The sequence below is a fragment of the Equus quagga genome, chromosome 8 (assembly GCF_021613505.1).
Source record: "Equus quagga isolate Etosha38 chromosome 8, UCLA_HA_Equagga_1.0, whole genome shotgun sequence".
Classification (NCBI taxonomy): Eukaryota; Metazoa; Chordata; class Mammalia; order Perissodactyla; family Equidae; genus Equus; species Equus quagga.
This window is the reverse complement of record NC_060274.1, coordinates 64,271,682-64,296,053: the sequence shown is the minus strand read 5'-3', so window position 1 is coordinate 64,296,053 and position 24,372 is coordinate 64,271,682. Positions and strand designations below refer to the sequence as shown.

Sequence of the window (24,372 nt, the reverse complement as noted above, 5' to 3'; positions counted from 1 at the left end):
CATTGACACCTCTAATACTGTAGCATCTGCTGATTGGATGGCCCAAGCAGTAGAGCTCCTTGCACTGCAGTTTGGACCTGCTGCAAAGTCTTTCTCATTCTGAGCCCCACCCAAAGCTTTGCATGCCCCCTGGTATGGAGAACAGAGCAGTATTCTTAGATATGGAATGTGTTGCCTTCAGAACCCAAAGAGGCCTAACAGATGATGTGCTTTCTCTTTGTGTTGAAAGTTCTAAGCTCCAGCAATTTGTCTTTTTACTTTGGAGAGGATATCCCAGCATGCTCCTAACCATTGGATTCCTACAAATTCCACTGAGGTAGCAGATCCCCAAATCTTCCTTGAATTTATCTCCCACTCTCTGGAGTGTACATATTTTACCAAAACTTCTGGTGCATTAGTTAACTCTTGCTTATCCTGCCTAATCAGTGTGATGCCGTTGATGTAATGGATTAGTGTAATGTTCTGTGGATGTTCAGGGAGTCCAGACCTCTTTGGAGTATGACAGAGGATGAGAGGTTAACATAACCCTGAGGCAAACTGTGAATGAATATTGTTGTCCTTCCCACACAAGTGCAAACTGTTTCTGATCTTATTATGTAGTTGGAATGGAAAAGAATGCATTCCTCAATCAGCAGCCACATATCATGTACCAGAGGCCTTGTTAATCTGTTCCAAGAAAGATATCACATATGGCACAGCGCCCATGATCAGAGCTCCTACTTGGTCGAGCTTGCAGTCCTCTTCAATTATTCTCCAAGATCCAGCTACTTTATGAAGGGGCCAGACTGGTGTATTAAATGGATATATTCTAGGGACCACCATGCTGCATCTTTTAGGACTTTAAGAATGTCACTAATCTCTGCCATCCTCCTACCTCTGAGGTGTAATATTTTTTTTTATTTACCATCTTGGTAGGAGAAGGTGGGAGTATGGCAGTTTCAGAGATCTCCACTTGGCCTTCCTTTCTGTATAGCTCTTACCTCAGAGGCCAGGGACCCAATGACAAGGGAAATGTCCACTGTGTGGGTCCATAGACACAATGAGCCCATTGTGACCTAGAGTCTAGTAAGTACTTCATTATGTTACCTGGTCACCGTAAGTTACCACTCTAACAGAGGGACTATGATGCAGCTTTGGATTTCAATGTGAATTCAGACCCTATATCCAATAGTCCTCAAAGTATCTGGATTCTTCTCCTGCTCTGTACATTCACCTGAATAAACAGCCATACGTCCCCTTGGGAAAAGACTGACAGAATCATCACCATACGTGTTTGCCATGATGTTCTTCCTCCTAGCAAGCTAGACACCTCTTCAGTCAATGGGTTCTGGATGGAACAACTGGCTCAGGTCTGAGTATCAGCAGAAGATCGTGATTTTCTATTGAGGTAACTGCCTTCAGCCTCCTGCTCCTCCATTCTTGCTTTTATGTTTTTTGTTATAGATGTTTAGAAACACCTATTTAGCTGCCTGTCTGTTTTGCCCTTAGGGAAGCCATATTCTGTTAATGATTTCCATAACTCCCTATGGGTAAAGCCTCCTTGACTGCCCCTCTGATCTAGCTGGCCATTACAGTAGTTGTGGCTTCCTGGCTTCTGGTGGTTAACTGCTACCACCTAGTCACTATTACTCTGGATCTCATCATCCACATAGATACTAACAAGCCGTGTTCTGTGACTCTCCTACTATCAGCCCTGGCCTGCAGAGGAGGCCACCATTAAAATTCCTAGAGATGCTTATTCCTCTCTCACTAGCTCGTTGCTAATGGCTTTGGTGAAGGGTGTGTACTCTGGGTGCTCCTATGTAAGTCTTGGATGTGTCTTCTAGCCTCACATAATATATCCATTCTAACATATCCACTTCCCTCAACCTCTTTATTCCTATCTATACTATCAGTCAGGGCAACTCAGACATTTTCACTTCATTAAGCATAGGCTTCAGCTTTTACAGACTTCTAAGAGCCACTGTAACAGCCACTCTATCCCCTGGGGCCTTTACCAGAGTACAAAATCACATATCCCAAAAAAGTGCCTCAAAGTCAATGAATTCTTGCTTATCCAGTCTTACATTCTGACCCCCTTAATCAAACTCCTCAAAATCCAGTCCCAGTGCTACTCCCCTGACCCCTAATGGTACATGCTAATTCTTGCAACACTTTTGGTGTGTAGTCTCTTTACTGCCTTATCAGGGCAGCATGTCTCCTGCCAGGTTACAGTGATGTTGGTCTGACCCTGAGAAAGAGAGAGGGAAAGGTAGGAGAAAAGAAGGAAGTGAGGGAGAGAGGAAGGAAAGAAGGGATGGAGGGAGGGAGGGAGGGAGGGAGGAAGGAAGCTGGTTTTGGACTGCAGTACAGCTCTAAGAATGTTTTAGCAATGCTGACAGGGAGTCCTTGATTCAGTTACCTCTCAGAGAAGTCCCACATTTCCCGGGAACAAGCCTGCCTAAGTATCCCTGCCATGCTCAGGCTTGGCTGGCAGCAGCCTGTGGGAAGCCTGGCCTTGGTCAAACATGGTGACAGATTTCAGAGTAAAGCAGCTGGAGCTGTCAGTCAGCTATGCTCTCTGCAATAGGAGATCTGAGAGGCAAATTTTCATGGTCACCACATTTCATCTGGTATATCAGCTGGGACGACTTAAACGGCTGTGGACTCACTAGGTATCTCTCTATCCACATGGCCAGTCCCTGTTCAGCTTGGGCTTCTGTATGGCATGGAGGTCTCAGGGTAGTTGTACTTCTTACACAGTGGCTTGGGGACCAAGAGTGAGTGCACCAAGAGACCTATAAGGAGGCATGACCTTGTCCCGAACCCCACGTAGCGTTGCTGCCCCCATATCCTGTCAGTTACACAAGGTCAGCCAAGATTCAACGAGGGTCGGGACTACTCAAGAAGTGGGAGACGGTCATGGAGACCAGCTCCCACAGTGGGATATATTCACATATAAAATCTTGTCATTCTTCATGTGCTTACTACAAGTGACTCTGACCTTTGCAGTTTTCACAGTTCTCACTCATTGAATCGCTCAGCATTTGCTCTATAATAACAACTCATGGGTTACTGGTTACTGATTTATTCTTGGTCCCTTACTGTATGCTTAAGAAACTTTTTAATAGATTGCTTTCAAACCTAGTTAAAACACCCACATTTTATCTTTAAAAATTTAACTTCTGTTTGCAAAGAATTTCAATATCTATATACCCTAGGCCACTTAGAGAAAAGCATATCATTATTTTAAAAACAGAAATCTCACAATTCAAGGAATCCCTACCAAGGAAGCACCATGGAAATTCTCTTCCTAAAAAGCTGAAAGCCTGTCTTCAAGTGTTTTTCATGACTCAACCACTATTTATTTTAATTCTCTCCCGGCATGAAATGACTTAAAATTTTTCTATTAAAGTTGTTTATAGACATGTTTCCTGGTCCAGTAGCAATAAACATAATTTTCTGTTGTAAATAATAATAATAATAAAAAACCCCAAAATGTGTAGTGCCTTTGGTGTTCGTTCACCTTAGCCAGTTTTTCTTACTCTAACATTCGAGAGAGTCTTTGGGCACGAGCGGCTCTGATGAAGGAGGCAGGGGAGAGCCTTCCCAAAACCCAGTCTTGTTTAAGTCCAGCCAGGTGGGCTGTCTGTAAATTCATTATCAATCATCTTTAACATGACCCTAAGGTCTCTCTCCCACCCTCTGTGATAGTGGAATTCCAATCAGGCTTTCCCCAAACGAAGGATTTATCCACACTCGTACAGACCTGGTTTGGAACATTTTATTGGCAATACTGGTATCATATTTAGGAACCACAGACTTTTGTCAGACTGTGTTAGCTTGAATGACAAGTATCAATGGTCAACTATATTTGAAATATTGTTAAAGTACCTAGAAATAATAGGCATTAAAGTTCATTCCATTCACTGCAACAAACCTCTAAAGATTTCATGTCCTCAGCGGAACCGGCATACTGTAATTGTTATTTGGAACTTAATGTAACCTCAACAGCAGCAGAGAGACAATACGGTCCTCTCGTTACGCACATGCTCTAGGATCGTTTATTTTAATGCTTTCAAATAAATATGTTCCATGCAGCACACCACAATAAATAAGGAGCAGCAATGTTCTTCTAGTAAATCCATTCATAATGTGAGTCACCATGTAAAACACCACATCTCAAGTCTTTGGCCCTGTACCATATCATGAAGCACACCACATCTGCACCTAATCATATCTGGCTTCATATGGATTTAATAGGACTATGCCAGAAGTGCATGTAAGCACAAATTTAACCAGAGGTTTCCAGCTATTAAATACAGCTTCTAAGTAGTTAAAAGGCAACAACTAAACCCGTAAAGGCTCCCCCCCTCATTTTTGAGACCGAAATATAAAGATACAAATGCTCTGGTGAATTTCAAGTCACTGGAGAGTAGGGTGGGATACACTTGAATACTTGGAGCAAAGCTGGCACAATATGGCACCCAAAATGTCACGGCAATACTGATGCTGAATGCACACAAATACAAGCGGATTGACGACTGCAGACGCTGAGCTCTAGAAGGTGAAGGTGGGGGTGGGGGTAGCTCATTTTTACTAGGCAGATAACTCAACGGTGCCTTCCTCCTCGCTATCAGCTCTGTTAGCACGAATCTCCACGAGGGTCCTGGCAAATCGGGTCCATTCATCATTGTGGGGAACTGCAAGCTGCAAAGCAAATTATTGGAAAATGGTGAATAAAATCTCTTTTACATCTGAAAGCTTTGAAGGCCACATGACTGTTCCTCCCAAAACAGACGTTTCCCTGTGAATGTACAGGAAACCAGATCTTCTTTGAATCAGTCAGATCCCAGAAGTGTTGCTCTTACACTGACAACTTAGGAGAACACGCAATGTCATTCTCAGAAGCAAATTCACTTGTGGAATTTATAAAACTTTTAAAACTTAACGTAAGCTGTACAATTACAAGAGCCACGTTAAAGTTCTTTCAGCAATGAAAATTCATCATAAGAAGACCAGACTTAGAGTAAACACAGCAAAGCAAATAAAAATGGCATTACTGGCTAGGATTTTGAAATAACCGTGGCATTGTCTTTCAAAGTCAATGCTATTGATCCTCTTTAAAAAGTGTTGCTAATGTGCCAGTATGCAAAAGTATAGCTTACATATACAAAGAAGATTTACTACTACGAAATAATGCTTTGGCTTTTCCAGCAAGATCTTATAGGATGACACCTATGAATAATAGTAATAGTAGCTAACATTTACCAAGAGCTCTAAGTACTTTACATGCACTATCTCACTCTTCACGACAATCCTATGTAGGGTAATATTAGTACTTCCATTGCACCGAAGGAGAAATCAAGGCATAGAAAGATTAAATTATCTTATCTTACCAAGGTTGTATAGCTAGCAAACATCAGTGCCAATGTTATTTGGTTCCAGTATCTGCCTCCTCAGCCAGCATGCTATACTGATTCACCAAAAAAAGGGATTTATAAAATTTCCCAAATAATATCCTCTTTTGTGTACAGTTCAGTGAGGAGAAAATTAACCCCCACTCAATACAAATTGCATGTATAAATTTTTGTTAGCTGATTTAAAGAATAATGATTTCTCCACATAGCATCCAAAAATGAATTGCTTAAAGATATCATGCAAGTGTTTAGAATTAAAAAAAGAAGGATTTGAAGATGAGAAACAGGAGGAAGTAGAAGTCTGAATGATTTTCATATAGAATAAGACTGATTTAGACTGTGGAGCCACTTTCTTGGAGGATTGCCCTAGAAGATGGTATAATCCACCCATGGGTACCAGTGCTACACATGCTACCCACATATTCTATAAACATTAATAACACACATCCATCCCAATCAATATACATTTTTGAAAATAAAAAAAGAGGGAGCAAATAAATCTAAGCTTTGAGATTACTTCTACAGCTGAAAAATTACCCACTACATACAGCCAAATGATTAGCACTTTAAATTTTTATTACAGGAAATGATATTCTCAGACACTAACTGTCCAAGACAACTTACTAGAGAGTGGCACTATCATTCTACAAAGTCTATCCTGCAATTAGCATTGTAGCACTAAGGTTAAATGTTTCAAGAATATAATTCTGGAAATGAAAAAAGGTGAGGAAGTAAGTTCTACTGATTTTGAGAAATACAGTACCAATAAGAATTCTCTTATAGTCATATGAATGAGTTTTTGAATGGTTACATACTTCCTAGTTATTGAAATGAATTCAAATTTCTTTTCAGGCAATGACACAAGTCCACAATAGAATTGAATGACACTGTTACCCCTCTGCTCAGTCCATTGTCCCTACTTTCAGCTCTTCCCCTATGTTCCAGTAGTCTTCATTTTTTTCTTAAATTTTAGAAAATACTGCCCTGGAAAAATGAAGTCCTCAAAATAAGCGATACAAAAGAATTAACAAGAAGCATAAGCAGCAAAGGGTTGGTATCATAGTTTTATGAGAGAATAGGTCCACTATTCCTTTTCTCTCCTCCAACTCCTGACTAAGCCCTTCCAAAAAGAACCAGAAAACAAAAGCCCAAGAGGAAACAAAAGCCAATCATGATAACATATTTATAACTTCTTCTCATATAAGGTGAGACTCAAGCTAAAGCTAAAGCACCTCATAACTTCATATAACTTTAAATATTGGAAAAAAATAGGTCTTACCAATAATATACAAAGAGCAATATACTCTAGGAGTTTTGCTCCTAAACATAACGCTATATTATTGGTTAAAATGGTTAAGTTTAGGTTAACATATAGTGCCATATGTAATGTTTTATTGCTAGCAATATACAGAAATTATATGCTAAAGCAAGAAAGGAGGTAAACATGTTTACATGTAGTAGTTTCACGTAGTAGTAATGGCAAGACTGTTAAGAAACGACACTTACAAAGATTGTGAAACATTAAGGTTTGGACATCTGCCCAGATACAGTTTGGGACAGAATTGAGTATCATTTATGACATATAAAATTGCACATTTAACTTTTCAAAAATAAATTTTATTCCGTTTCAATATTTCTAATAAACAAACAAAAATACCCCACAATGGAACTACATTTGACATTTTCCATGGGGGTGGGAGTAACAGTACTATAATACCAACACTTGTCCTTAAAAATACAGATTTGCCCTCAAAAAGGTTTCACAGTATTCTAACATATCTTGTCCTCTTTTAGATCTGTGAAAGTTTCGCTTCAGTTGGAAAAATATTAGAAGTTTGTTTTTTTAAAAAACTTGTTCTGTCAAGTATTTTCCTCACTAGAATACCATAAACTTCACAGAAATGTTAGTTTGCTTGCTTCAAAAAAATTCCAGAGAACTCGATAAAAACACAATTGCTTCTAGAAACTTCAATTCACTCACCTCATCCTATTACACACTTTTTCATCTAGTTGACTATAAAAATAACCCAAGATGACTGTAATGTTAGATTTAGAAGGTGAACTGCAGACTGCCCCATTTTTAGAATTAAATATCACCATCAGGAAGCACTTTAAGTATAATCTTAGCTTGAATGTGTGAATGTGTATTCACAGGCTGTTTCCACACCCAAAGTAATAATTTTTGGCATTTGAATTACTTGTAGGTAAGTCCAAGCAGGTGCCCTAACAAACAAGAAGACCACTCTTGCCTTTGACATCTTAGGCTGTAAATAGCACCTGTTTGGACAGAACCGTCCTTACCCTTAGCAGTTCCTAACTCTTCTCACCTGGTATGCTCTGAATAGAAATGGCTCGAAAGGAGGCTCATGAGCATAAATGCACCTGAGACTTTCTCTGGGCGACTTTTAATCCAACAATACCTTAATCATTAAGCAGCAAAAATCTTTGCTCATGTTTCTTAGTTAAAGAAAAAGACTGCTCTCATATCCTCTAACTAGCATGCAAATTTATTCAATCAGTAGGGACTGAGTTCCAACTGTATGCCAGACTCTAGGCTAGGGATTAAATATACAGCAGTGAATCATTTTGGCGCATGATGAATATGAAATACAGAGGAAAATTAATTATCACGTTTCCTTAGGTCAAAATGTGTGAGTACTGCCATAGTTTTTTCTTTCTTTTTTTTTAGCTTCACTGATGTTCAAAAAGTGAATAGCCTAAAATTTACCTTCTTACAGTGACAACTGCAACACTGCCTGGTGTTGTATGTCAAGCTAGTAGCAGGGAAGCAAATGGCATGTTAATGACATGGCTGTAGCCTCTCTTCAAGTTTTTATCAAGGCATTAAAGGCTAAATCTAGAGTATCACCATGGATTTTTTTTTTCCCCTTGAAAATAATAGTTTGGAATAATTTTCAAACAATTTACATTTGTGATAGGAAAAATATTCACAAATTTCTAATGGTGATGAAAAATTTCAATCAATTAAAAAATATATAAGAAGCACTGTGAAGGAAACAGCCTATAGTTGTATTAAGAGAATGCTAGAAAGAAGGACTTGTAAAAATTGTCCAGTATTGTACTGAATCAAAGCGGACCTGGACACATTTTTTGTCTTCATATTCATCCACTAAAGTCCACATCCCAGGTCAGGAATGACAAAGATTTTCCCACTGCTTCATAAACAGAGTTCACCAATAGCCAGTTCACCCTCTGTCAGATGACTGTTTTCTAATTTTTTGCTAAATGTCTAAAGCATTTTTATGCCCAAAGGATTCAGGCCTCTGACTGCTGAGATAAAATCTTAGCTCTAAGATTGACTGCCTTTTACAGATATGACATAGCCCTATTTTTTACAGCCAAGGGAACTAAGGCCAAAGGTAGTTTCTGAGGTAGCAATCTGGCCATATGGAGGAGGTAAAATGAATCTCAGATTTGGACAGGAGACGTAAGTCCTGCTCTCATCTTGGTTACTCGCAATGGTCAGGCACTTAACCTGTCATTGCCTCAGTTGCAAAATGGGGATGACGGTATCTGACCATCAAGAGGGATATGGAGAGGATGAGAAAGGTAATCTAAGTGAAGGAAGCACTATGAGCTCATCATGGAATAGTCACGCATTCTCCCTCTTTAAAGGAAGGAACGCCTTCCTTAAAGCGATACGTAAGTGGCATACATATCAATTCTATTGCATTTTTGTAGTTTTGTTTTTGTTTTCTTTCACAATTAATTCTGATGATTGCTATGTGAGGACATCAAGGAACAGGCTATCTCTCTTGAGCAGGTAGGAAACAGAAGTACAGGGAGCTAAATGATTTGCTAAAGACCATGTAACTTTCACATGTTTGTATGGGGCAATCAGAGACTCGCCCCTTTAAGAAATGCCCCCATACCAAGGCAGAATGGCAGGCGGGAAATGTGTTTTGAATCACTTGCTAAAAGATTCTAAAGATTGTGTTTTTAATCTTCTAAGATTCTTGGGAGACAAAAGGTCAAAAATAAAAAGCAGAAGTCCAAAAGTTGTGGAAAAATTCATGAAAATTAACCATTCTAGTCCTCTCCCCACCCCCACATCAGCGGCTGTGTCCTGGATCTGCCCCCTGCCCCGTGCCTGAGTGGACTGAGGCTGCCTCTGGACCCGGCCCCACTCCACCCCCGGAGAACTCATCTGTCTAACCACTGGGTGTCTTGGCTTCCTGTGCACTTTAAGGAAGGCGTAGTTTGCAGAATAAGTAGATTTTGAGAAGGGAGGCAGGGTTGACTTTTTTCCACTCAGATATCAGCCAGATCATGATTTTTCTCCCAGCCTGCCACTATTTGCTGTGTATCCTTAGGAAACGTATGTTTTAACATCTCTGATCTTCACTTCCTCCTTTGTGAGAAAGGAATTTTGAGACCCGACTTCTAGGACTGTTGTGAATGTTAAATAAGACAAAAACGTGTAACGAGTTTGGCACATTATAAACCCTGAATAAATGACACTGTTTTTCCTCTTCTTCCTTCTTAATGCTTATTCTCCTCTCCTCCAATTTTTTTTCCTTTCTTCCCTTTTTCTTTCTTTCATTTTCTTCTTTTCACCTAGATAAAGCTACATATTTTTAGAATTATACCTTATATCTTATCACATTTGCTTTCAAAAACCCACACAAATCATTTCCTAAATAGTCACACTTTTAAAAACAGCTAACTTTCATGAGCCGAATGTGCAGAAACGGTTCTCTCAGATCCCAAGAAAAATTCTGTCAGAGTTCTTTTTATTGCTCATCTAAAAACCCAAATTTAAAGTATAAGTATTCCTTATAAATATACACATATGTATACATACGCATAATAGTTTTCCTTTTTCAAATCTGACCACTACAGCTTTATCTCGCCGTTTCCTTGTTACGGCACTTTCCACAGTGGGAGCCTGCATTTTTAGTTCAAGTCGTCAGGCTTTGTAACCGCTGAACATGCTGTTATAAAAATCAAATGACTTTTTATAACCAGGGTTAAACACACAAATATCATTTATGTGTCCCTTTTTATAAGCACACGGCTAAGCATTTTGAATAGTCCTCAGTCAAGCTTCCCTCATTTGTTAGTAATTTTAAAGGGTTTCTAGGCCCTAGCAGTCGATTTCAAGAGCTGTACTAGCTACAGCAACTCCTACCAGCCCAATGCTGGATTTTTTATGGCAAAAATATTTGTCTCAGGCATTACATAGTATAAAGTAGGTTAATTAAAAAAAAATCTTGAATAATTAAGACAGAAAAGCATTCTGTAATTTCAGTTTGGTTTCTCAGATACGTTAAGCATGGCAAACAAATTAAAATGAGTAGGACTCTAGGTTTCAGGATGAATATTCCCTGGACGTGTGGTTCATCAGCATCTTTGTAATCTTTCAATTAAACAGAGTCATTAAAAAAGTCTGGGATGATTATGTTAACCATTGATTCTGAATAGATACACGACAATTCATCGCCTGTATCAACCTACAAATTAAAGTTTTCTGTTAAAAAGATATCTTACAAATTACCTCTTTATTTTAATATGCATTGACTTTTTTTTATTAATGCATTTACAGAAACCGTGGAAACCTACGTCAGTTTCCACAGAAGGCCTGCTAAACCCCTCTAAGCTCTGAAAGCTTTTAAAAAGTACAATTATTAATGGCACCCCAATTCAGGAGATTGTGGATTTACTAGTACATAAATACACGTTTGTGTTCGGAGGAAGCCTATATTTTTTAGGACAATTCCTGTTGCCACACACACAGATGGAAGCAAAGTGGGAGGTAGCAAGCAATGCAACAGCCACTGGAACGAGCAAGCGGACTCGCTTCACATAAATACAGCTCCACTGTATTTAACTCTCGGGAGAGTCTAGCATCACTGGTAACAATGGATGAAACCACGGACCCAAATTCCAAGCCAGAATGCAGTACACAGAGGGCGTAAATATACAACAGTGTTCTCCCACAAAAAGATATACTGTGTGGGAACAGTATTTACATCAGCTTTAGAGAAGTCCAGAAAGTAGGAGTTACATTAGTCTCTATTCTGTAACATCTGCTATTACCATACAGTAGGTTAAAATTTCTGTGAAATTTAGCAGCATGCTAACCTATAGTAGTGTGATGATAGCTAACCATTTTTGGTAAAGAAAGAATTTCTTTTATCTGAAAATCCAATCTAAGGGAACCCTCATCCACCCACAAAGTTTGAGATCTCTCTACCAAAGTTCTTTCCTAGTATCTTTAAATGAGTGGTTGACTTTTATAGAATGTTCATTAGAAAAACTTTAAAAAATCCATTATTATCCAATGAAGGGAAGAAATAAAGGTAGAACATAAAAGTCAAAAGTAAATAGTAGCAAATACGGGTCTATATTAATTTCAATAAGCCAGAAAATGCTGAAGGAAATTATTTTAAACACGATTCTTAAAAAATGAATATTTTAAAACAGTCTTTCTTACTGTTAAAATTTAGCATTATAGGAAGCATGACAAAATTCTGAAGTTTTGACCTGTGGAAGAAAAAAAAAATCAAACAGCTGAAGAAAGAGTTAATTCAGTAAAGCCTAAAGATGACCTTGTTCACATTTGTATTAAAATCTTGTCCTCCTTTCTTCCGAAATCTTTTAAGCTCTGTTTTTTCTTATTATTTGGAACAATCTATTTCTCTGCCCAAAAGATGGAAAAAAATGCTAAAAACATTGGCTGACAGGAGATAATGGAAAATAAACTTTTTAAACTCCAATTACCACTCTTTTTCCATAACACAAAAGATCAAGAAAAATGACAGAGAAACGAAAAAGCATGTGCTACTCAAGCTGATCTGTCATATTAGCTGACTAAACACACACCCCTTCTCTTCCTGATATTATTAACTATAGCTTTTCTAGTAAATTCCTAGCAACCATTGCATCTAAGCAGTTTTGACAAAAAGAAGGCTTATTGCTAAACACCTTAAAAACATTTACCAAGGTGATAAAAGAAATGTCATTCCCTCCTACTGAATGTTTGGGCATAAAAGGTATTTTTATAATGTAGCTCACGATTTACCATATCTATAGTGTCCAAAAAAAGCACAATGAAGAGGAAGCATTTTTCCAGTGGTTTGACAGCTATTTGAATCAACTGTTAGGCTTTCAGTACACTAGTGGCCAAGTGCTCCCTTTGAAAGCACAGGAGGCGAGAGGAACTGCGATGGAGACTGACGGGGAAGGACAGTACTCTTTTCTAAATATATTTTATAGTTAAATGTTAGGACTGTTTCTTCCTGATCATCAATCTATAGTCAACTTGGAGGCTGCATTCTGAACGCTCCACACAAACTTTCCTTCAATCTTCAACTTCACACGTGAAACATTCATTCACTCAAATATTCATTGAGTGCCTACTATGTGTCAGGCACTGTGTTAGGCTGGGTTATCCTGTCTAAACAGACAACTGTCAAGTATCCGCTTTGTGCATGTTTTTCTGTTTGTGGCACCCTAATGATTAGAAAACTTCTACTTGATAAGAAAAACCTCTCAAAGGAGGGTGGCCAAACTGAATTTTTTTTTCTAAGTCAAAAGGGTGGCTAGTCTTTAGGATACTAGAAGGTGTTCACTTTTTGCCTAAGCATCTTTAATGCTAAGACAAATAAAAAGAAAATATTTCATCTAAATGTTGAGAAACTATTGGCTGGTCATGAGGAGAAAGATCTTAGGAAATGGACCACCAATCAATTTATCTACCAGCCTAAAAAGTAAGAGTGCAAAATTTCTTCTACAATGTTAAGCTTTGATATTCCCTAAATGATAAATAATTCATGTTTTAAAATGTAAAAGATGTTCTGATAGCTGACAGTCTCAAAAATTCACGCAAACCTTCCTTGGAAGTAGAATATAATGATTCATTCACTTCCTTAATTTGCAAGTCCAACCTATATGGCATATAAATATTTACACATAAGCACACATTAGCAGATATTTGATTTCATATTATATTTTAGATACACCAATAGTAGCACACATACACACATAAGAAACAAATAACTCTGCATTTCTAGATAGGCCAGTGTTAATCTCGACTCACAGATGACTGGAGCAGCTTCCTGCTCGGCTGGTCTAAGCTATGATTTGAGGCTACTGTTCTAAGCAGTGATTTTTCAAGATGAAATTTAGCAGTTTTGAAATTCTAAAACTAAACACAATTTTGTCAGCCATAAAAAAAATTAACACTATAATTAATGACTGCTTCAGAATCCAAACTGCTATTGAAGATGACAGTTTGAAACCACAGAAGAATCATAAAAATTATTAATTATACAAACTGGTACTTGCTTCAGAAGGTTTATATTCATAGATCATTTATCACCAAAATGTGAATATATGAATATTGCAAATTACTACACACACATTAATTTGGTTTTTATAAAATTAGATATTAGGGTTTTCTTTTCATTGAATCAACTACTCCATAATACACAGAAGTCATAAGTATTTTCTTACCAATTCAGAAAAAAAAGTGGCTTGAAAAGACATTAATCTATAAATCCATTTTTATAAACTAATGCTACCTGAATAAGCACACTATTTATATAATAATTAGTTTAATCATGGTCTTCTACATATATAATTATCAAAATGAAAGCCATTGCTACTACATTCACTATAAGATGAATAATTATAATATTAATTGGAATTAATAGCACTTTTTCTTTTCTTTTTTAAATTAAGCACTTTTCCTAGGAGAAATCAAGTTAATACTAAAATTACAATCATACATTTAACCAAATTATTTTATTTCAAATACATATAATTTATTATGACAAGGAAATGAATGAATATATTATTTTAAAGTAGCTTATTCTATATAATTATATTTATTAGTAACCCAAATCTGCCCACACAAATATGCCTTTGTGCTTTTGACTCAAGTGTGTGGCATTGGAGCTATGACAATAAAAACTCAGGTAAAAATGGAAACGTCCAAGTGAAAATCGACATGTTTTGTTTTTATGTCATCAAAGATCTAAATGTTATTGACAGAAGTAGGTATTTGGATTTTCAGTTTTTATCTGGACGTTTGACACCATGGAAGAATTTATGCCAAAGTCTTTTCTTTTCCATGGAAGGAAAACCAAAAGAAACGTTTTGCATCAGCTAAAGAAAATAACATTGTTTATCCATTGAAGAATAAGCCAGTACTTGCAAAGACTTTCAGAAATCTAGCAACTTATGGCCACAGTCACTTAATGAGAAACACAAGTGTTGTGGGTGATTATAACTGGACTTTGTTAAGCTGAGCCCAGCTCTTCTGGAGGCTGCCAAAGCTTAGCCACACTGTCAGGTTCATCACCAGCAGGGCAGAATGGCCTTCATAAAGCACAATAATTAAACTGACTGATTTCAAATGCAGTTCTGTTTCATTAAGAAACTCTTATTTGAATTAACCCCCAAATCTCAGTTTAATTTCATATTTTGTGTGTGGCACACCCCCTTCCCCACGGAGGGGAGTTATTGATATTCAGGGCCCAAATTTTTGATGCAAAATTGATGTAGGCCCTGTCCTACTGGAAAACATGAAGTAGTTTCACAAAGCAAACAATTACTGCCGAGCATAAGCCACTTAAAAGCCATAAATGTATTGTATTTATTTTGTGTCACTCAAATTGTTTTAACTCCCAGAACTTCTAGTTAATCAGATGCTACTACATTGAACTGCTATGTAAAGTGCAAGAGAAATGGCTCATCGAATCTCTTTCCTTTTATTCTTATTCTAGGTGGCTATGAAAACTCTTTGAGGCGCTTTTTAATAGTCTTTGTACATTACACCTTGACCATCGTTCTAAAGTATGTTACGGAGGTCATCTTTCCTGGTGGGATCCCCAATAAACTTTTCATTCTAATTTGTCATTTTAGCTTTAAAGTATACTCAAATCATGCTCTACGTTTTCAGCAGTTACATTTGATCTCTCATATTCACCTGTATTTTTCCTTATTTTTCCAGGCCTTTGAATATATTAACAAATGTCAAGTTTATTGTACTTACTGAAATTGGAATAAAATGACTGCTATTCTTTTAGCCCCAAAATAGTCACATCAAACAAGCTATCTGAAATGCTGCCACAGCTCAGGGTTAAAATTTGAAGATGAATGCACGTTTTCTTAGGTAATTAGCGAATGAGATACCAAACAAAGTTAGGGTGATAAGACTTATTCATCTCCCAAATTACAGTTTTTAAGTTGCCATTTTACTTTTCAAATTCTGCTTTAAGCTGAAAATGATTTTGGAATTTTATCATTTGACGACTCTAGAAATATAATCAGGGATTTGAAACTTAGGTGTATTTATCACAACTGAAAACAAAATCTCCCCTGGAAGAGGTTAATGGAAAAGGAAATAATAGGAGGTGGAAGATAAACTGCTTCTTTCAAAACTGGAGCTGCAAACAGCATTCTAACTAATTCAGATAAGCAGCAAACATAGTTGTTAGGGGATATTTATGACAGCCGCATCTGTGTGACAGCACTGAAGCATTAACAATGGCAACGGGCTTTCTATAAAACACATCTGCAAGAAAGACAGGTAGATAGGCTGACTATCAATCATCAGGACACGTGAATAATTCTATACTCACTGGCCCATGTGCTGTTCAAATCAGTTCCGTATATATAGAAAAGCTTGCTATTCAGTAAAGGAGCCACGGCAGTGAGTAATTTTTATTTTTAATTCTTTAAAACACGTGTATTTGTACATCATTAAAAAAATCCAACAATGATTAACAGCTCTCTAAGAGTGTATTCTGAAGCAGAATACACTCCACATTTTCAGGTTATATTTGTAGTTAATTTATGACTTGTTATCTTACCCATGTTTCAGTTAATTGAATGGGATCGTACAGCTCCAAAACAAACACATTGCATTCCATGGTTTGAGGAGAAAAATTCTCGAAACTTATTCAATAGCTAGGCTCATTTTTAATTTAAGATCTTTGAGAATTTAAGTGGTGTACGCAACCACTGTCTTAAGTAAATTTTAAGATGCACAAATAGAATAAAAATTATAGCCAAATAATAAAAGGGGTCTTCTCTGTCTTTCATTGAATTCACATAACTTCCATTTATGCTAATAGGCGTTAAGCACCTGCTCTGCAAAGAAAATAGACCCCTATCTGTGAAAATAAATGTGTACAGTATATTTTCCAGATACAATGCTGAAATCAAACAACCAAAAATGTTTGCTATATAAACAAAGCATCATGTGGCCTACCTGAAAACATTGCTACTTTATATTTTATATTTCCTAAGTTATGGGCCCTCAGATATTACTCACACCTTTGCCATTTAGATGTAACAAAAAGAAAAAAAAGAGATGGACAAACTCAATCTGGTGATTTCAGTGAGCTCATACACAATCCTCTGTTTACCCCTTCAGAAGTTCATAATAAATTGCATCAGTAAACCTGGATTCAAGCCATTGCTCTCGACCATCATCTTAAAAGTCATGGAGGATAATTGGACGTAACAGAGGAGGGCATGATCAGGGGGCACTGTGCTGGGACTCCCTGCGGCAGCTGCAGCCTCAGCTGGGACGGGAGATGAGGCAGACGATTGTTAACAACTGGTGACACCAGAGTCCCTTTCTACAGTGCCCTTCTGGTTGAGTGTCAGGTCTCACAGGAAGGCATCTCTACCTGGACTTGAATGAGGATGTTTCCATTGGTCATCACAGAAGTCTCTTATCAGAGAGTTCTTGACTGTTGTCAAGACAAAAGGCTGTCTCTCTCCACCCCAACTGTAGTAGGCAACATAGAGATATTTCCCAAAACTCTATTACACTTTCAGTTAAAATTACGATGTGATCAAAATAGGGCAGTGGGGAGGTGAGTTAGAATCTCCAGTACAGTTTCAGCTCTATATTTACGGGCCTCATGATGTTTATAACGCAAAGTCATTGCTATTCTCATTCAACGTTTTTAAATAGTCTTAAGAAACAGCAGTCATAAGATCATACTGCATGTACTACATTTAACCACATTGCTAAAGATTTCTTCTTCTTCCTAATGGTCTAGGTCAAGGCCCAAATTTTTCATTTCTGATTTGAGTCATGAGTGATATTAAGAGCAATACTCTTGTGGACAGAATTGGCTACCTAATTTGCAGGGCTCAGTGCAAAATGGAAACTTTGGGTGCCGTGTTGAAAAATTTCTTAACAACTGCAAGATGATGACAGTAGAGCTTTAAACCAAGCTCGGGGCTCCCCTAAGCACAGGGCCCTGTGAGACTGCACAGGTTGCACCATCATGAAGCCAGCATCGTTCTTGGAATAGGACCTTGGCAAAAGATTACCTGCTGCCCTCTCTTTTCTCCTCAGCCTAACAGAGGTCTCAGTGAAATCAACCATGGGAGAATGAATGTGACGTGTCTTCCCGCAGACAGACACCTATTCAATGTTCCCAAGGAAAATGGATTGACAAAGTGGACTCTAAAAACTAACATTCACTTTCCTGTACAGATTATATTATAAGGCTTATATAAAAATGTTGCATCTTCTTTCCTAGAGGGTTCTACAAAGCAAAGTTTTCCATCCAAAGGCCAGCATGACCCTGGTGAGGGGTTCAGTTCTAACGGGGACCAGAGGCCAATTTTGAATACGGATAATGGTAGCACAGTGTACTGGCAATTTGATCCTCAATACCATATTTTTTCTCTTCCTCTATATTTTTTCCTTTTTAAATCGCTTCCTGCTTAAACCCCTTCCTTCTTGTCAGCGATGCACCAGGCTTAGATTTGACCTTGAATTCTAAGTGGGCCAGCTTGCCATGAAGGCACTCTGGCTTTCTGCAGTTTGGGTGATTTGGAAGGCTGGGGAGGCACTGTTCAGAGGGCGCCCTTCTCCTCTAAGTACAGTTATGCTCTGTCAGTTCTAGGCTGGTGAACAAGTCGGCAGGAATTACAATAATGGCAGCATTTGCCCATGAAGCGATCTACTCTCTCTCAGAGGTGGGCTTCAGCTAAGCTCAGCTGTAGGAAAGTCATCTTCCCTTTTAGTACATGGAGCCCCTACACAGTTGGTCCTCAGAGATTGAGAAGAGGGCAGAGAGCTGAGCAAAGAGAAACAGAAAAGCCCTCCTATTATTTTTCCTCAGAAATAAATCTGAGGTAAATTTGTAAATACCTTACAAAAATACTAAAGAAAAAAACTCATAGTTGAAGGCAAAATTATCCAAGTTTTTCTGAGCTATAGATTGCTTTGTATATAATCAAACAATACAGAAAGAAGTGTTCAAATGCATAAGCCTATCCTGAGTTTTGGTCATTCAGAGAAGGGCTAGACGATTATAATATTACCAACTCTCAATAAAAGAGTATATCCTTTTTTTTTCTTGGTAGTGAGTTTGTAGGGATAAACAACCCTACAAATTGTTTGGCCTATTATATGTCACAGAGATTTTTCTATAGCCTGTCTAGACTCCAGACAATAGGCGAGACTGGCCTATAGTGGCAGACATTTCTATAGTCTGTAATATCACTTAGAAAAGTAAGTGCAATAATACAAAAATGAAAACCAGCCTGACCTGCCAGTACGATAGTAAAAATATGAGTGTAACAACACTTTACAATTTAGAAATGATAATAGCAACCTCGAAAGAAGTTTTAGCAGCCACATATCAGCCAAAGCAACTTTTGTAAAATTGTATATACTCCCAAAATATGAGTCATATTCAAGTAATTCTATCCACAGGCTATAAAATCACTTTATTGCAGGAAATTCTGTATATATGTCATGTTGTGTTTTCTTATTGCAAAGAGATGGTGTGTGTGTATCTATATATGTATATGTGTATATATAGATTATATTATATATACACACATAATATTTGTGGTCAACATATACACTTTTCAAAAGCCCTTTTTTTAAATAAACCAGATTGTTAAACTATTCTGCTTTCCAGCCCTCTTGTATAAAGCAAAGCAGCACATCATCGTAAGAGAGTTAAGGGACATTATGTATAAGCAAGGAAGGTGAAAAATAGTTTTAAAATTTCCTCTATTTTCTACTATTTTGTTTCTGAGCATGTCTCCACATCTATTTCTCTTCCATAATTACACTTGTTATAAACAAAGGAAAGAAAGAAGAGAGAAAGAAAGAAATCTTGTTTGCTATTTTTTTATATAAATATAAAGAAATCCTTCTTTGCTAGCTTTTTAATTTTTTAGTAAATGAACCAATGAAGAGTATTTGTTTTTGTTGTCGCTGAGTTTTATTTTGATGAAGATCATGAAAAAGATGCACTGAATATAAAGAATACTCACTAAAGAAATATTGCCGTAAAACTAATGGCAACATTTCGATTCAGAGGGTATTCTCTTTCCCAAAGACTCCAACCTACGTCAATAGTCACCCGACCATTTGCATCTTCACCACTGGGGATGAATATTAACAGAGTCTTTGTTGCTGTTATGACTCAGCTTGTGGCATCAAGAGTAGTCAAAGGGGTGTCTAACGAAATAGATAACGCAGTAAAACCAAGAGATTCTTCTAGTTGTTTTACTTAGAGTTGTACAGCCCAAAATAGAAAACTCTCATCTCTAACGTCACTCAGTTTCTGTCTCTGGCTAAATTAAAAAAAAAAAACACACACACCATCCAGTTTGTTTCAACACAATCAACTCTACCATATAGCAGAATATAATACATCATCAAAAGCTCCACTGTCGAACAAACCACCTAGCAGTGCCAAATTTAGAGAATGCTGATTGATGAAACCATAAAGAATCCTGCTCAGTGCTATCAGCTAAGCCCATCCACCGGGCACTCACAGAGCACTTCCTAGGCCTAGGATATTATGCATACAAATGTGGTATATTTTCCCAGTGGAATGCAAATGTTAGATTCGGATTACGCCAAAATAGCATTACACAACACTCTTTTTTTTGCTTTGCTTGAAAGTTCAATAATTTCTTTGTCTTTAAGGAAAAAATTCTTTAACCTCATCAGAAATGAAGGTTTTTGTTAACACTTTCTCATATAATAAAAATAAACATAGGTTTAAGTACAACTGATTGAAAATGTAATATTAAATAAAGGTAGTATAAAAATTCAAGGAGATTTATCTGAAATAAAAGATATAGTTTTTTCCTTTTCATATGTGCCATGATATTCAGGAATACTTTACATATCATGTAACAAGGTATATCAGAGAGGTATATATCTTATAAAATAACTGAAAACCATGAAAATGGTATAAAATTCTGATTCACCTCAGGCTTCTTAATTCGCTACACTTTAATTAAAGAGTAATAGTAAACACTTCAATTGAGCATAGCACCTACAAGCTGACTTTTCAAAGCAAACAACAAATTCCAAATTGAACGTTGGCATGATGAATTTGGCAAACTTTTCATTCTCATGAAATTGATGGGGAGTGCCACGCTTCATCACAGGATAGCTAGGAATTCTCCAGCACCCCGAAAGGACATTGGATCATTAACCAGTGTCCTGTGCATGGAGACAGAAGATCAAATTAGGCCCTGAGGAAGTCTCGCCAAGCTCCCACTGAAGGCAATGGAAATTTGCAAGAGCACTTGAGAGGGCTCTTGTGGCCCACAAGATCTTGTCAGTAATTTCACTGTCTTTAAACTAGATATATAAGTCAAAAAATAAAACAAAACCCCCCAAATATGTACCTCTCCAACATCATAGATCCAAATACGGCCTTCTGAGTCCCCAACAGCAACTTCTTTGCCAGCTTGAGCCCAACGAACACGGTTTAGGGCGGACGCCCCCTCAATGGCCACACTTGCTGTTGGAACCTGCCAAAGGGGTTACGACAGAAACAAAGAATCTCTGAATATGAATTTAAATATACAAATTTACAATGATATGTTTAACTGGATGAGTCACCACTGCCTTCATGTGCATGAAGTAATATACATCCCTTGTGCAGGGGTAAAAAGGATTCATTGTTCTTAAATCATATGCTCCACTGAATTAAGGGGTAGAGAGGAGACACTTTAACAAAAAAAAGAAAAAGAGGGAGAGTCTTTTTTCCACAGTCAATGGGCAGTGAGTGACACAAATATTTCTTTGGATTATGCAGGGTGTACATCCAACATACAAACACAACAGCTAAATGTGATACTTTGTGATCAGGTCATGATTTATGGATCGATGGAGAGAGAGATGTCAGGACTTACCAAGATTAAGAATACTATACAAGGCAGAAGGGGGGTGTATGGTGGAATAAAAGTCATATTAATACATGTCTTCAGGAAAAAAATATGGATTGATTCCTCAAAACCTCATTGGGGAGAAGACGATCAAAAGAAAGAAAAGTATGCAGGAGAAAAACTTTAAAACCTCAAATTCTCCTCCTTTTCTTTTTTTTTCTTTTCTTTTCTTTTTTCTTTTTCTGTTTTTCCTCCCTCCTGGCAGTACCAGGGTGTAGGAAGTGATCCATAACTTTGGAAATGTCCCCAGGGTCATATCCTGATAGAATGTAGCCATCTATTTGTAGAAAACGTCTTACATCTCCTTTAATAAACACCTGAAGTCTGAAAACGTTGATAATTACAATAATAATTATTATTAAAGTGAACTCGAGTTGCCGAAATGGAACCTACAGTATTTGTTACAAGAACTTTAGTAGAATTTGGAAAAAAGAATTTTGGTGGGTCTATCCCTCTGCCGTCATGAGTTGTAAACTCTTGTCTTTCACGTTGGAAGTTTATAACCGATATAAACATCAGATCTCCGAGCCTTCCACAAGAATGCTGAATAGGAAATGACAACAGACCATTGAAAAAAAAAGGTAAATGTTAAAAGAAAAAGAAAAAAAAATAGTGAAAAGAGGGCCACCGAGATCATCTCACACCACAGTTTAAGACCTGTATCTAATAAACACATCGTATCAGGATGGAAACATGACATGTACTGTGCCTTAGCACTCCCGGCGTTCGCTTATTCAGGAATTGAAACCATCTGTTTATAAGAGATTATTGACCCATACCTATCTTTAAAATAGCAATAAAAACTCCATCACATGTAAGAATGTATGTTTAAACTTAATCTTGCAATCAATAAAAATTCTTTGGCCCGCTTAAATCACTATCTGTCAATTGTGAGCAAAAATGTAAAGCAAAAGTCCCCAGTCCATTTATTTCTTAAAAAATACACAATTTCTATAATAAAGGTACCTGCTGTGCAGGCTGGATCCTGAATTTTTAACCAAACTTTTCAAGGGCCAAAACAGTGTGAATTTAGATGGGCCAATATTCTGTCAATACGCTTTATTATTAGTGGGCGACTCAGAAAAACAAATGAGAGATTCAGCTATAGAGTTTGCAGAGTTAATTTTTAACTCTATAATTTAGAGAGATCATACAAGATCATACTTTATCCAACTGTATGCAATATCAGATTTTATCTATGAACAATTTCAAAAATTGAATGAAATGTTTAATCTTAACGTGAATATGATAAAAAAATAATCACTCAAAAGAAACAGATTTTTTATACCTTTTAAAAATCATACTTAATACATTTTAAAGCATTTTATTTATTGGGAACTAAGTAATATAGCAAATTGGAACAATTAATATTTTAACCACTTAAAAATACCTTCTTTTCATAGATATAAATGGTAAAAAGAAAAATAAAAGACTGTCATGGCTTATAATATGTGCAAAACAATTATCAAATGCATGAAGAAAATGACAAAATATATTTTATTAGTTTGACTGGTAATGATCTTTCAAAAGTTGATGAATCTATACTGAAAATAATCCATATATTATTTCTGTGTCTCTTACTCTTCTACTTCAGTTTCACAAGTATTTTCACACTTTTTTAAGCCTCAATGATTTTAATTGCAAATACAGCATAAATTACTACATTGTGCAGAGGTCAGTGCCACGGAGGTGGTGAATATGAACTATCTGCGCACAGGCGCAGTTGGAATAACTTGGTCTAAAAGCACAGTGATTTGAACAACAAAACACCCTGGGAACTGGGAATTCAGGTTCTTTTTTAAAAAAAACAAATTTCATTCCTAATCTGACAAATATTTGAAAAATCTTGTTCAACCTGATAGAAGGCAAAAATGATTGAGGGCTTTACGAAGTGTTCAGTTCATTACTGGATTTGAATCAGACTCCAAATATCTATTATCATTATAAAAGCAGAATAATGTTTACCACAAAACTAAACGGTTTGCATGCCCAGTAATGATTTTTGAAAATATTTAGCTATAAAACTCTTATGTGCTTGTCTCTTGATACCTAGAGAGAGAGAAGGGAAAAAATTACTTTTGGCAATGTTGAGACATTAATTTCATTTTACCTAAAAAGCAGATCAAAAGACAAAACAAAAAACAGTTACGTAGAAATTATGAAGGAGTTTGTAGAACACTCGCTCCATTGCCTCATAGTCGGGCACCACCTAAGCATCACTTTTACTAAATCTGATTTCTGATATGGGGGTCTCTTGAGTCAGCCTGGAAGACGCGCGTTTTTTTGGTTGCTTTAAGTGAATGAGTTTATTCTAGCAGATAGAAGCAATGTGATTTTAATCAACAGTGATGAAAGACTTTGGGAACGCGTTACAACATAGAATAATAACATCTTTCTATTAAAAGCAATAATGTTGTAAACATTTCAACATCCAAAATGATGGGCATTGCATGTATTCACGTCTTTTGATTATTTTCAAAGATGCTTCATTACATAATTCTTATCCTTGCCACATAGTTCTTATAGCCAAAAGGAAAAAGAGACATCAATTGAAATATTTTAAAAAGATAACTATTCGGCAGTGGTTAGAGGTGTATATAATCTTGCAGGATGCTACTCAATAATAACACCTGAAGGATATTTCCCTGCGCCCTCCCACAAAAAAATACCAGAGGAGTCTGCTACTCCCCATATCCTCCAGCTGTAGGCTTTCTAATTAAAAAGGCTGAGCTGTTTCCTGCTCAAAACACTTCAAAAGACCCTTCTC

At 37.0% G+C, this 24,372-nt stretch overlaps 1 protein-coding gene across 6 annotated transcripts in view; it reads right to left on the bottom strand.

The window, feature by feature from the left end:
- Nucleotides 1-3,749: 3,749 nt before the first annotated feature.
- The window catches only part of DYNC1I1 (dynein cytoplasmic 1 intermediate chain 1), a 282,884-nt gene continuing 262,261 nt past the window's right edge, over nucleotides 3,750-24,372 (bottom strand). For all 6 annotated transcript variants that reach the window (XR_006889871.1, XM_046670321.1, XM_046670320.1 and 3 more), the window contains 2 exons: nucleotides 21,063-21,188; nucleotides 3,750-4,689 (listed from right to left, as the gene is read on the bottom strand). Coding sequence is in view for 5 of the 6 variants with exons in the window: in XM_046670321.1 (XP_046526277.1) it covers nucleotides 4,579-4,689; nucleotides 21,063-21,188 (237 nt within the window). In the remaining variant the exon portion in view is untranslated. The remainder of the gene's footprint in view (nucleotides 4,690-21,062; nucleotides 21,189-24,372) is intronic.